At 38.1% G+C, this 14,396-nt stretch overlaps 1 protein-coding gene across 1 annotated transcript in view; it reads right to left on the bottom strand.

Moving 5' to 3' along the window:
* ANKFN1 (ankyrin repeat and fibronectin type III domain containing 1) overlaps positions 1-14,396 on the bottom strand; it is a 202,220-nt gene that overhangs the window by 28,149 nt on the left and 159,675 nt on the right. The window contains exon 15 of the mRNA XM_072403319.1: positions 5,291-5,457. Within this exon, the coding sequence (XP_072259420.1) occupies positions 5,291-5,457 (167 nt within the window). The remainder of the gene's footprint in view (positions 1-5,290; positions 5,458-14,396) is intronic.

Below are 14,396 nucleotides of genomic sequence, written 5' to 3'. Positions count from 1 at the left end.
CCCTGCGTTTTAAAAACAGGTTGTAATCATGATTATAAAGTTGTATTAATTTCCTCTTTTACTAAATTCTGTTTCAAGATTTTAACAGAAGCCTAAAATGTTATAAGAAAACAACCTGACACAAATCCTAAACTCAAACTAACCCCCTAATACTAAATCTACCAATGCAAATCCATACTTACCTTTCCTGTGCTCAAATCAGCAAACATTCCCTGTGCCCAGGCTGATGCCCAAAGCTCCCAGTCTTGTGCCAAGATCTACTCTACTGTGTAAAGATCTTGGCACTGGGCACTCAGGGCAAATAATAAAAAAACTGTAAACACAAGTTTACAAACATTGAAAAAAATAATAGGCAAATACTGACTGACTGATGAAATTTATCCTGCAATATTGGGTCTTGTATTTGTGCTCCTTTATTTTCATAACTATACCATATTTACATAGCCTTTCCCTGCTCTCCATAATGTGCGGTTTGTGGAGTGGCGGCTGTACAGTTTAAATGTATGATCACACACATGTTCCTGTGGTTTGTGGTCAGTGCTGGAGATCACTGTGGTCTGCACAGATGATTTATTCCTTGCAAGGTAAGGTACAGCTGTTTTTTATTAGCTTACAACCTGGGCCAACTTTATAATCAACCAGCAGATACACTGTAGATTTTTTATACATACATATATATATATATATATATATATATCACAAAAAATTTTTTTTTTTTTCAACAGAATACTAAGATAACTTCAGGCCAGGATTTATTACTCTGTTTCGTTTGCCCAATTGAAATATTTCTATTGCCTTGTTGCTAATTTACTGTTAACCTTGGGACAGAAAGTGGTGGTAGATCAATTTTATGTTTGGCACCGAGAAATCTTCCAATGGGGAAACCTATTCTCAAGACGACTGCCTAATGGTTTGTTCACACCGGCTGTGCATTGTTTACCATGCATGTGCCAGAATTATATTGAATTGAATTTGCATGGCGTTTTTTGAGTGTTCATGGACTACATAAACTAGAAAAAAGGATAATTAAAACGTAAAAAGTCCTCCTAGAAGCAAAAAAACAAGTGAAAAATGGTGGCTCCTGCTCCTAATGATTTTTATTATAAGTAAACATGAGCCAAAATAACACAATCTCTCCCCATTATCTGGATATAGTTCTAACTGAGAACGTCTACACCACTGTGTTGTGCAAATTATATGCTCCGCTCTTTGTTATCTCCTATAGACCCTTTAATGGTGTTTTTGATTCCCCCATCCACTATCTCTAGGTGGCACAGAGCATCATTTGAGCTTATGATCTCAGAACTGGAAAAGTCTCCTCCCTTTCCTGTCAATGCACATTCTACTAGTTCTGTAAATGCCAACTTTCTGGCATTGAGTATCTATTTCCCAGACTTGCAAAGCTACTAGATGGTCCCCTGTTCACATCATCTTCTAATGCTACAAGGTGCATGTTCATGTTGCTTCAGGCAAAGGATTCCCTAGGTGGTTAATTGAGCTGTAGTCAATCTTGGATTGTTTTTTTTTTTTCGTCAGTTGGAATGCTTTGGGGCTTCTCAAAGATACGAGACTTCCTGTGCATCTCAATGGAGAAGGATTTATGTAAAAGCTACTGTAAAATGTTTTCTTTGGATCTAATAAATGACACCAGTTTCACCCGTTTATGAAGATGCTCTTGGTACTCTTGCTACAAAAGTATGGTAGTAGTAGAAAGGGTTACCCTGTGCTAGCCCAACATTTTCTTTTGGGTTTCAGTGTCCAATCCTCCTGAAGGTGGCAGTATACCCCAGAAGGTACAAGTTTTCTTGTGTCCATCAAGGGACACATCTGTAGGGTAAATGGCTTCCCCCAAAAATTGGCATTCCAGTATTTTTATGAACTGTAAGAAGTAGGACCAAGTTTGACTATAACCAGAAATGGGTTATCCCAGGACATGCATAAATAAAATGGGAATTTACCTGGGGACGCAGACCTTTGTTAGGAATTTACAGGCTTGGGAATGGACAGTAACAAAAATCACTGATTTGCAGGGCAGAATCATGGTCAGGGTAAAATGTGTTGGTACTGTGCAGGCAGGTATGTTGTTTCTGAATGAAATATAATTATTCTTTTTGCCTTAAGATTACCTTGAAGTAGTATGGTAACAGAATACAAACTATGCAAAGCTTTGAGCTCAGTCTAGTTATAAATACTAAAAGACTGCTCTCTGCATGTCTATTTTTATACATACATAGAGAGACAAACACATATAAAAACACTGCCAGGGCTGTGTATTAAACAGATACACAAACCTATATATACATAAAAATACTACTGGGCCTGTTATTTATATATTTATTTTTCACTCCCACTTGGAGACTCACAAAATTTTTTAATTAAAAACAGTGGCTTTTGCATGGATGGTGGATAATGACGCTATTGTTAAGTAATAAGACATGACAGGATGCCTTTTATTAAGCTGTTTACCCATGCCATGGGCAGGCTGGGAGGCACAGAGTCAAAGGCCAAGTGACTTCAACCATCCGAGACGTGCTGAAAAGTGCCAATAAAACACAGTCGAGTGTGTTTCTGGTAATGTAGCTTGGACCCGACGACGAAGGCGAGCCAGCAGGGAACGCGTGCTGTAAACTGAAAACCTTACAGAGATCTATGTTCTGACATAGGAGAAGGTGAGAACCCACATTCCTTCACAACATTGCTGAAGAAATATCTAAGACACCTTAATAAAGTGGACCTGTCAGCTTCCTTGAACAGTCCGAAGAACACTGATCTTATTAGGAAGCTTGACATTGTTTTCGTATGTTAATTTAAAAAAATCTTTTCTTTTACAGGGCTCTGATTTTTGGCTCAGTTTCAACCGCAAAAACTATCTGCACCGGGTTTCTACCTTATATGACTTTATGTGACCTAATGACCAGTAGATCCCTAGATAAAGAAAGCCAAAATATTATCCATATCTTCTCAAACTTTCCACCAACTAAAAGCTGCCTACTGGTTCTCTAATATAATGGAAGGCCTCACTGAACAAAAAGGTGGCTTAGAAAGAGAAAGGAGAAGTTACATTAAAATCTTCATAATATTACACAATATTTATATGGTGCCGACATATTATGCAGCGCTGTACAAAATTCATAGTCCTATCACTAATTGTCCCCTAAACGGCCTAACAATCTAACATCTGTCATTACCATAACCTAAGGTCAATTTTAGAGGGAAGCCAATAAACCTAACTGCATGTTTTTTTTTGGAAGGTGGGAGGAAACCCACGCAAACACAGGGAGAACCTGCAACCTCCATGCAGATCCTGTCCTGGCCGAGATTCAAACCTAGCGCTGCAAAGGCCGGAGTGCAAGCGCCTGAGCCACAATGCCACCATAGAACTGGAGCTGTCTATATAGATCTATTGATTGATTTAACATGTGGTCTTAACTCTAGGCAAACTCCCTGTAAGAATGTAAATCATTTAATTTTAATAAAGGAAAAACAACACTATAAATATTTTGATAAATTAGGAAAAGTTATCACGTGATTAGCCACTTCTGACTTCTGACCACAGCCAAAGAAATCAGGCTCAGAAGGCATAATATAGTGATCACCCATATAGGAAAATGGGCTGGTGCACCTGTACATAATTGATATTAGTTCAGCAGTGGGATTTGCTGCTTGCACCCATATGGTGATGGCACTGTTTTATGGCAAACAGTTAAACCTGGCAAGTGTCACACGGAAAGTAACTGTGTGCTGCTTTGGTGCCAGACGATGGCATGTCACTAGTGAAATAGGAGCCTTTTGGGCAGTGCTGTTGACAGAAAGTGACTGTAGGTGTGGGCACAGCTGTATATTAGAGCACTCAATCTATTTAGGAGCTGTAAATATATTCTGCAAGACAAGTTTGATGAAAAGACTCCTGTATATAATGCCTGGCAAAGCCCACCATAATCCCATTTTTACACTCACATGCCGTCAGAATCACTCAAGACCACATGAATAGCTCGGAGTGAGGAAAGAACTGGCCGCCCACCACTGGGGTGGTGACAGCAGAAAGTTGGGTGTAATGAAGTCTCTGGTGGTCTCAGAGAAATCTGGCATGTGACCATGACTGACATTACAGCACCAAACAAACTGACCTGAGCGCACACAAAAGTCAATAGAACATGGCCGCATTCAAAGAGGTACTTATGTATTAGACGTCTACTAACATGATCCTTTGTGGCTGTCCATAGCAAAAAGCATCCAGCTCTCATTACAACAGTCAATGAAACAAGCTCAATGGTTGCAATAGACAACAAGAAATGTTCTTATTAGCACATACACAACCCTCAACAGTCCTTTATGTAGTGTGCAAAATCAGAATTTACTTAGGTCAGCACAATGACAGCAATGTGTACAGCATGTAATAACTGAGAACCATTTACTGAATAAAATCTAAGCAGCTGGTGGAGAGAATCTGCCACCAGATCAATACCTTTTGTGTGTATGTGAATTTAATGCATGAACATCCAAAGACCTAAAAACTGCTGCTGAGCACTTAAATTGATTTGATTATATAAACCCTTCCAAGACTGGAGAAGATAGACAATAATTGGAGAACCTGCGTGGTCTAGCAAACCTTATTTGCTAATAGTTGACAAATGTTTTCTCTCTTAGACCAGATCCATTCAAGGTTTAATAAATTAGGTCCAGGGTATCCACATAACCTCCTCTCTAGCAACTACAACAAAGGTTATATAGGGAGGTAAGGAAAAGAAGACATTGGCCACCATTAAAAGCAATAGAACTCAGAACCAGCAAGGTCTAATATATATAAGGAGGCACAGCGCTGTGCTAAAGAAGATGACTAGTCACATTTTTAGCAATTTTTAGGTACTTAAACACTGCTGGGCTTTGTTAGTTGGAGAATGTGGAGGTGACTTACCAAAGGAAAAAAGCATTTCATGTAAAGTGAATTATCTCATTGAAGAGGGTAACTCATCTCACTTAGTAAACGACTTTAGCCATCCAATCATGCATAAGCTAAAATTCAGCTTTTTTAGATTTCTTTGCATACGATTGGGTAATTATCTTTATTCTTTTAGTAAATCAACCCCAGTGTTTCTTTCAAAGGGGTTTATTCCTAATTTAACATGTCTTATATATCCTCAATAATTAGAATTAATTATAGTAATTATTAAAGTTTTTTTCCATTGAATTTAGAAACTGTAGATTGAAACCTTATTAGTAGGAAACCTTTTATGTATAAACGTGATAACAGCACGATTATTTGCAATAACATTTAACCAAAGTGTCCTACCTGAGTATAGTCTAAGACTTGCTGATGTCTTTGCTTTGCAGTTGCAACCTCGTCATCTGAAATTGCTTCTCTCAAGGCTTGCTGGGAAATTAAGGAGTCCAGCTCTACTATAGCAGACAGTCGACAATACAAGCTGATAAATTTCTCTTTGTAGCAGCAAAAGTGAACTGCAATTTAGAATAAAAACAAAAGAGTATGAGTGTTTTAGGTCAATTGTAAAGGTGAATAAGATAAGAGTATGTAATTATAATATAAATGCATAGACACATACACACACAGATACATGGTACAGAGTAACAGTTTTAAATGCAACTCTTCATCAGACTCCTACTATATACACATGTGCACACTCTTATTATCAAACAGTATTTATATAGCACCAACATATTAAGCAGCGCTGTACATTAAATACTATTACTATTGCTTGACATTAGCAGTATGAACAGCAGACTATTAAAAAATACAACCCTTCAACAATATACCGCAACATGAAATAGCTTTTTTTTAATGTGTACTCATCTTTACATGGAAGTCACAATGTTGACCTTTGCCATTTAAAATACTGGTTTGATTCAGTAAACATTTAGTGGCCATGAATAAAGTCATAAATACAATAGCTTCTCTAAAACTAAAATGAGACTGACGATTCCAAATGTTACTGAGTGGGCTTTATACCAATTCTTATCTCAGGTTTGCTGGGTTTGTCGGATCTCAAATGAATCTTTAGATTACTAAAGTAGATTAGCACCTAAAAATAGTTGAATCCCATATCATATGACCTACAGGTTAGATGACTGCTGAGTGTTACAGCTAGATCAAGTGAAGATCTCACAACTTAGAACACCTACCTATCCCAGATGAGTCAGATGCAATCTTTTGGATCTTAAAATAATTTAGTAAACATTGTTGGATGAAGAAATTGCCTTATTTGCAGGAAAAATACATTTGGTTAAGCATGGTTTGACCAATCTTGTGAAAAATATACCTAGGTCGAAAGGGAACACACAATGTCTATGCAACTCCTTCAAAATCAGATGCATAACATTTATTGTAGGGTTTAATAAAGGTTATTACATAACAAAAGTATTTTTTGGAATACTTCCTGATGATTGAAGCCTTAATAAAAAGGAATGTGGTGGGTTTAAACTATGTTTACACCCTTTTAAAATAACAGACATAATCATGACACTGATTAATGAATCCTTCATTCTATGTACTACAGCATCAGCACGCAATCTATATACAGACACCCACACTCCTGAGCAATAAAAGAGCATGACAGAAATGGTCTTAGTTAAGTAACGACACAAGACGTTACGCTACTATGAAGATTTTAATACAACATACCATGCACTATGATTGTATATTATGAGCTTTATGAACATTTGTTGTGTCTTGAAATGATATTTACCAAAAAAAGCAATGAATTCACCATTTTCCTGAACCAACTTGACATATGTGTAGAACAGCAAACAATTGCTAAGAGGTCCAGGACAACAACAGGGAAGTGGGGACTGTCTAGAGCTCAAAGAGCCACCTGAATGACCTTGTGTCTGAAGCTACTTTAAGATCAGGCAGAAACATTCACCTAGAATTTAGAACATATAAACAAAATAAAAACAAAGTGGTAGCCTTTAAAATCTGAATCTGCTTGATGCTGAAATGCACAGATCTAGTAAAGTACAACTTAACAGGAAAGCATGGGACCTGTTTCTTAAGAGCATAAATTGGAACGAGAAACCAGGGCACCCTTTCGAGTCCATCCAGGATGACAAAAAAAGAATCGGTTATTCTAAAAGAAACAGTCACTAAACGATAAACTCATCTGTCTGAAACAAATTCAGGAGTTTTGATGACGTGGAACTGGACAGGAAGAACAATGTCCTGGTTGAAGTGAAGAATATAAATTACTTTAGGTCAGAAACAAGTCCTGGGCCTCAACACCATCCTATCCCTAAGCAAGACAAAAAAAGGGTTCTTTGCAGGCCATAATGGGCCTTCCCTTCAAAAAGCTATTTTAGGGATGGCAGAAGAGAGAGAACTGTTTAGTGTTGGTTCAAATGGTGTTTTATCATGTCCAGAGAGAACCAAATTCAGATCCCACAGACTCACTTTAAAATAATTAGGGGTAGCTACACGGAAGACTTCCCTACATAGGTCTTGATCAAAGGATGAGAGGCCAATGGACTCAAACTGAAAGGAAAGGACAGACACATGACCCTTGAGAATGCTGTCAAATGTCAAATGCTGTCAAAACCCTGTTGCAGGAAGGATAGAATTTGTCCCAATGAGAAGCTCCTGGGACGAAAACCCCAAAACTCACAACAAACTAAGTGTGCCCTCCATATCTGATAAGCAGCCATTCCAATAAAGAAAATGACCATAAAGCAGAATGGCAAAATAGCCCTTGGGGCAAAAGATTCTGATGATCCGGCAGTGCCCACAGGAAGTCTTCCAGAAGTTTTACCATGTACTAAACTTTCCTGAGCCAGTCCAAATCAAAGAGAATCATTGGCATGTCCTCCATTTTCAAAGAAGGAAATGCATCGATCAGGGTATACAGATCCAACTGAGCCAATGGCATATCCATAACTTCTGCCAGGGGATCCCTGTACCTGGATAAAACCTGTCCCGTTTGTTTTTGAATCTGGAGTCCAGTAAGTCCACATCTGTGTTTCTATTCTGTCATACAATTATAGAATACTTCCAGGTGCAAAGAACATCCCCTGGCCCAGATCCTGTTGGCTGAAAAAATCTGTTTGCCAGTTGTGTACACCTGGTAAGTGCATGACTGAAAGGACTGAAGCAAGACATTTTGCTCAGGACAGAATCTGCTTTATCTCTCTTGCCACAAGAACACTTCTGGTTCCTCCCTGATGGCTGATGTACACCACTGCCTTCCCATTGCCCAGCTGAGCTAGGATATGATGAACCTCCGTCAGGGTGGTCAAATGCTGAAAAGACATCTCCATTCCAAAAGCTCCAGGCGTTTTTATCAGAAGACAAAATTTTATTGACTGCCAAGTTTCCTACACCAACATGCAGCCCAACACAACTTCATTGACCAGCAGCCTAGCGTCTGCTGTAAGAATCTTTCAAATGCTGAAACGAATTACTTCCATTGATTCCAGAGCCAGATTTCTAAAGTCACAGATAGTATGGACTTTGGTGTCAACCAAATCATTCTGGCCAGAGACAGGATTGACTTGTCCCACAACAACAGAATGTTGCAAATGTCTGCAAATGGGCTATCAATCAAAACTTCAATCCAGAAGACGAAAGTAGAGATGCTTCTGCACTTAGGAGTTCAAACACTAAACTAGAGAATATAAAATTCCTCCAGGGGGAAAGACGAGCACCAGAATCATATACTCCCAGCAATGATTTCCAGTTTCAAGATCCAACTGAACTGAATGTAACATTTTTAGGCAATACGTTGTCCATACTGCCCTCAATGACTGAACCCTCGGGATGCCAAGAGAATGTAGAAAGGCTAACACTAGATTTAGTACCCTAGCGAATACCTAGCAAATAACTCCAGCAGGGTGCACAGGAAAGACCAAAAGGCCGCACACAAACTGGTAGTTTAGGGGTCCTATGGTAAAAAAACTGCTGTTGGGATGGAAGTTGAAGCAAAGAAATCTCTCTGGTGGTGGTGATGACAATGGTTGATTCCAACTAAAATATTGGCCAAATGTAAACTTGTGGAGTCCTGGAACCCAAAATATAGTGAATGCTCCTTTGATTTTTTAAACAGCGAAAAGGAATAAAATCACTGCAACTTATCTGCCAGAGGTACAGACAACCATCTGTGGAGTTTACAGAGAATGGTCTAAAAAAGTAAAACCATCCAGTGACTGGTAGTTCTCTGGGAGAAAATGCTCATTGCCAGAGGTCAGAGGAGAATAGCCAGACTCGTGTCAGCTAACAGAAAGGTAACAGTAACATAAATGACCACTTGTTACAACCAAGGTATGTGGATGAACATCTAAGAATATACAACATGTTGAAGCAGACTGGCTGCAGGAGCAGGAAAACACACCAAAGAACTGGCACCTGATGCTACAATTTTCATTGGTTTCCAACACTGAACAAGAGAAGATTGGAAAAACTTTGCTGGACTGATATGTCTTGATTTCTGCTGCAGCATTAGGGGATGGTGGGGTCTGAATCATAACCAAATGCCAACCAACCAACCAACCAGGCTTTGACTGGTAGTGGTGGTGTAGTGGTCTGGGGGATTTTTTTGCCAGACTTTTTTGCTCCCTGAGTACCAAATAAGCATTGTTTAAATGCCACAGCCTACCTTAGTATAGTTGTTGACAATGCTCATGTCTTCATGACTGCAGGGTATCCATGTTCTGATGAATAGATCTAGCAAGATTAATACATCATGTCACAAAGTTCAAATCATCTCAAATTAGTTTCCTGAATATGACAATGAGATCACTGTACTCAAATGGTCTCCACAGTCACCTAATCTCAATCCAGTAAAGTATCTTTGGCATACTACATGGGCAACTACATGGCAGTATGTCAATATGAACCAAAATCCAGGAGGAATGTTACCAGCACCTTGCTGAATCTATGCCACAAAGAAGTATGGCAGTTATGAAGGCCATGGTCCCTGTCCAGTGCTAGCAAAGTGTACCCAAGTGTCCATTAAATATGTAAAAAATGAGTTTAGTTTAATAAAAATCTTTTCTGCTCAGGTGATGGGTACACTTTTTTACTAAACAGTAATGTTATTCGAACATTCATCCTAATCACATGATAATACCATGCAGAATGTAGCTTCCCTTCGAACAATAAATATGCTGCAGAGAATTGTTTTCTTGTTTCACTTTCAGTATTGAGGGGTTCATACAGTAGAAAAATATCTGGTCCAAGGTATTCCATGCTGTGATTGCCTGTCTATCAATCTTTTTATATCGGCATTCTGTCATCTTGAAGGCTGTACCTTCACCCAGCCTTCTGTTTCATGTTCCCTTTATTTCACACCAGTTATCTGTATAGATAAACTTTGTTTTTTCCATTTTGCATTTTGCATGCAAAATGTTTAACATTTTGGTCTTTTTAAAGTTTAGTAAGCTGTCAGTCTATGATTCTTCTTACTTTTTTTTGCATTTTCGTTTTCAATCAAAATAAAATATTTCAAAATAAATTGCATAAATTGTAATATCATTTCTTACAATGCAAAAAGAATTACATCTTTATGTGTGTCTGAATAAAATTGCTAAATTGGCTAAAATAATATTTGCTTAATTAGTATTTGGCCAGTAAAAATTGACTTGGTATCAGTATGCAGACATTTTCCAAAGTGTGAAATAACCTTCTACCCTCAACAGTGTTTATTGGTCCTTGTGGAGCTCTTTTTCCTGACAGTTGAGATACCATGAAACTTGCAGCAGTGTGGGATAAGGCATCTCTTCCAATATATCCATCATCTATTTGTGTTGTTGAATAACGTCTCATTTCCTTAGAGAGGGAAGAAATGTCAAAGGTCCCCTGCCCCAGGAGATGCACTTAATATAAACTGTGTTATCTGCTTGTCCATATCAACTGAAGGCTTCACCATACTTTCAGCCGACTGTCTCGGTAGTGTCTGCGGCTCTTGTGTTATGGTAACGTTCCCAGAGCTAGGATTCATTTCATTTCTGGGCCTAATCTCGTGTGAGATCTGAAACAGAAGCAGACTTGCTTCATTTCCCTCTTGTCCTTGTCTAACATATTGACAAGTTATTGGTAGGATAGCTGGCCTGAGGGAATCCATGATTCTGCCACTTAACAGAAATTCTCAAGTCCTTGTTCTGTCTCAATACCTTTGCACAAAGGAAGGCAAAAGATGGTAATCAAATGAGAAGACATTATCGATCTACAGAACACTTCACACTTCAGGCAGAAAGTTAAGAAGCCCAGACAACCCAATGCTAATGTTACTTATGACACATTGCTACTGAGGTTAAAAAGGTTTCCTCAGTTTTTCTTTGAATAATAAGAAAATGGAACATTATTTCTAGACAAAGATTATATGCAGGTAAAATAATCTAAAAAGCATTTTATGCCATAATCACAGAATTTTCTATTTAGAGTACGGGACCAGGAGAGAGAGCGTGTCCAGTGATTTTTTTAAATAAGGATTTAGCTTTTCAATGGGCTTAAAACATTATCTTAGAAGCATTACTGTGAAGCATTGCTCTATTAAAGCTAACCTTTGATGGGGGTTTACAGAATGGAAAGACCAATGAGAACTCTGAAGAATAAAGATCTGACCTTTCAAAGATGAACTAAACTTCCGAAGCTGTGCCCCCAAAAAAAAGTATGCAGAGGGAAAATGACCAGTATTACCTGTGATCTCCCTGCAGCTGATATTTCCCTAATTGCTGATTCACAATAACCCATTACCATCTTGGTAGAGGCAAATCTTGGCTTCTTCATGTCAGAGCATCCAGCAAGGAAAACAGCGAGAAGAGTAGAAAAGCCATTCTAAATCCTACTTTAAATCTTCTGAGACTAGCAATCAGAGGCACATTGCCTAATTCCCGCACTGCAATTATATAACAATGAGGCTGACAGCACCCTACAAAGGTCGAGAGGAATTTAGGACAAAATGTAAATTTAGGTACAAGAATGAGGTTCATATTTATTCATAATCATTTTTTATACTTCTCACATTTTTATGCTTTATGTGCAGTGACAAATAGGTTGAAAGTTCTTTTGACCATTTAACCAAGAAGCATGTATCAACTTACAAAAAAGGATTACGTTGGTAGACCAGACCCAGGTAACTTTTTAATTGCTTACAGCAACATACTAAGTGGAAACAAATACAGAATTTATTTGTGTATGCATAATATATACTTGTAAACCAAGCTCTTAGTATTATCTATATACTTTAACCACATACTTTATTGAGAGACTGAACAGGACAAACCATGGCAGATGTGTAATATAAGACTATAATCCATAGTTACATAGTAGATTAGATTGAAAAAAAACATAAAACCATCAAGTTCAAACCAGTAGGGAAATAAACATATCCCAGATATAAAACCCTATAAGACATAGTTGGTCCAGAGGAAGGCAAAAAACCCCGGTACAATTTGCTTCAACAGGGGAAAAAAAAATTCCTTCCTGATTCCATGAGGCAATCGGATGTTCCCTGGATCAGCAGTCTCTGTTATCTTTACTTTAAATCCTTAATCCCCAGTTATATTCTGTGCTTCTAGAAATCATCCAGCTTTTTCTTAAAGCAATCTTTAGTAGTTGCTGAAACTACTTCCTGAAGGAGCCGATTCCACATTTTCACACCTTACAGTGAAGAATCCCTTCCTTATCCGGAGCTTAAACTTCTTTTCCTCCAGATGCAAAGAGCGCCCCCTTGTGCTTTGTAATGACCAGTAATATACAGTGAATAATTGATAGTTCTCTTTGTGGAACATTTATATATTTATACAGGGTGATCATATCCCCCCTTATACGTCTCTTCTCAAGGGAGAATAGATTCAGTTCAGCTAATCTCTCCTCATAGCTGAGCTCCACCATTCCTTTTATTAGTTTAGTTGCCCTTCTCTGCACTCTCTCCAATATGTCCTTTTTGTAAACTGGTGCCCAAAACTGGACTGCATATTCCAGATGTGGTGTGACCAATGCTTTGTACAGGGGCAGGAATTATGTTGCCATCTCTGTAGTCTATTCCTCTTTTAATACAAGAAAGTACTTTGGTAGCTTTATATATTGCAGCTTGGCATTGCATGCTGTTATTAAGTCTATGATCTACCACGACCCCCAGATCCTTTTCCATTTCTGACTCCCCCAAATGTATTCCCCCTAGACAGTATGAAGCATGCATGTTGTTAACTCCCAAGTGTATAACTTTACATTTATCTATATTAAATGTCATTTGCCACTTGGCTGCCCAATCACACAGTACATCCAGGTCTGCTTGTAGATTATAGACATCCTGTATGGACTTAATTCCATGACATAGTTTGGTGTCATCTGCAAACACAGAAATGGTACTTTTAATCCCAAACTCTATATCATTTATAAACATGGGAAACAGTATAGGTCATAACACTGAACCCTGGGGTACACCACTAATAACTTTAGACTATCCAGAGTATGAATCATTAATTACAACTCTCTGGATGTGGTCTTTAGGCCAGTTCTCTATCCATTTACAGATTGACTTTTCTAAACCTATTGACCCTAACTTGCATATTAACCATCTGTGGGGTACGCTGTGTCAAATGCTTTAGCAAAGTCCAAGTATACTATATTAACTGCTACTCCACTGTCTACCTGTTTACTTACTTCCTCAAAAAAGAGAGTAAATTTGTTTGACAACTTCCGTCTTTCTTGAAGCCATGCTGACTATCACTTATAATATTATTTTCTAGTAGAAACTCCCCTATTTGGTTCTTTATCAAACTATCAAGGACCTTTCCAACTATGGGCGTTAAACTAATGGGTCTGTAGTTACATGGTAATGATTTTGCTCCCTTTTTGAAGATAGGAACCTTGTTGGCCTTATGTCAATCCATCGATACCTTGCCAGTGACTAAAGAGTCTCTAAAAATGAGAAATAATGGCTTTGAAATAACTGAGCTCAGCTCTTTGAGGACACATGGGTGTAATCCATCAGGTCCTGGTGCTTTGTCAACCTTAATTTAGCCCAACTGTTTCTCAATCATATCAATTCTGAACCATTGTGAACCATTTAAGGCAGTGACAATGCTATTATAAATTTTGGACTTGAGTTCTGCTATTTTCCTTCATGTACACAGAGCTAAATCTGCCTTTTCTTTATCCCCATTTACCAACCCAGAAGCATCCTACATGCTCAGATCTGACCTTTTTGCTCTTAATTTATTTGAAACATTTTTTAGGATTTGCCTTACTTTCCTTTGCAATCTGTCTTTCATTTTGAAGTTTTGTACATTTTATCTCCTTTTTACATCTTTTGTTATATTCTTATAAGTTTCAAATGATGAAGGTGATCCTTCATTTTTATATATATTTTTGGAATGCCCTTTTCTTGTTCCTTATGGCTTATTTAACATCAGCTGTGAGCCACACATTCCCATTTCTGCTCCGTGTTCTG

The sequence above is a fragment of the Pyxicephalus adspersus genome, chromosome 3 (assembly GCF_032062135.1).
Source record: "Pyxicephalus adspersus chromosome 3, UCB_Pads_2.0, whole genome shotgun sequence".
In the NCBI taxonomy this organism is placed as follows: Eukaryota; Metazoa; Chordata; class Amphibia; order Anura; family Pyxicephalidae; genus Pyxicephalus; species Pyxicephalus adspersus.
The sequence above is the reverse complement of the archived record's forward strand: the minus strand, read 5'-3'. Positions and strand labels throughout refer to the sequence as shown.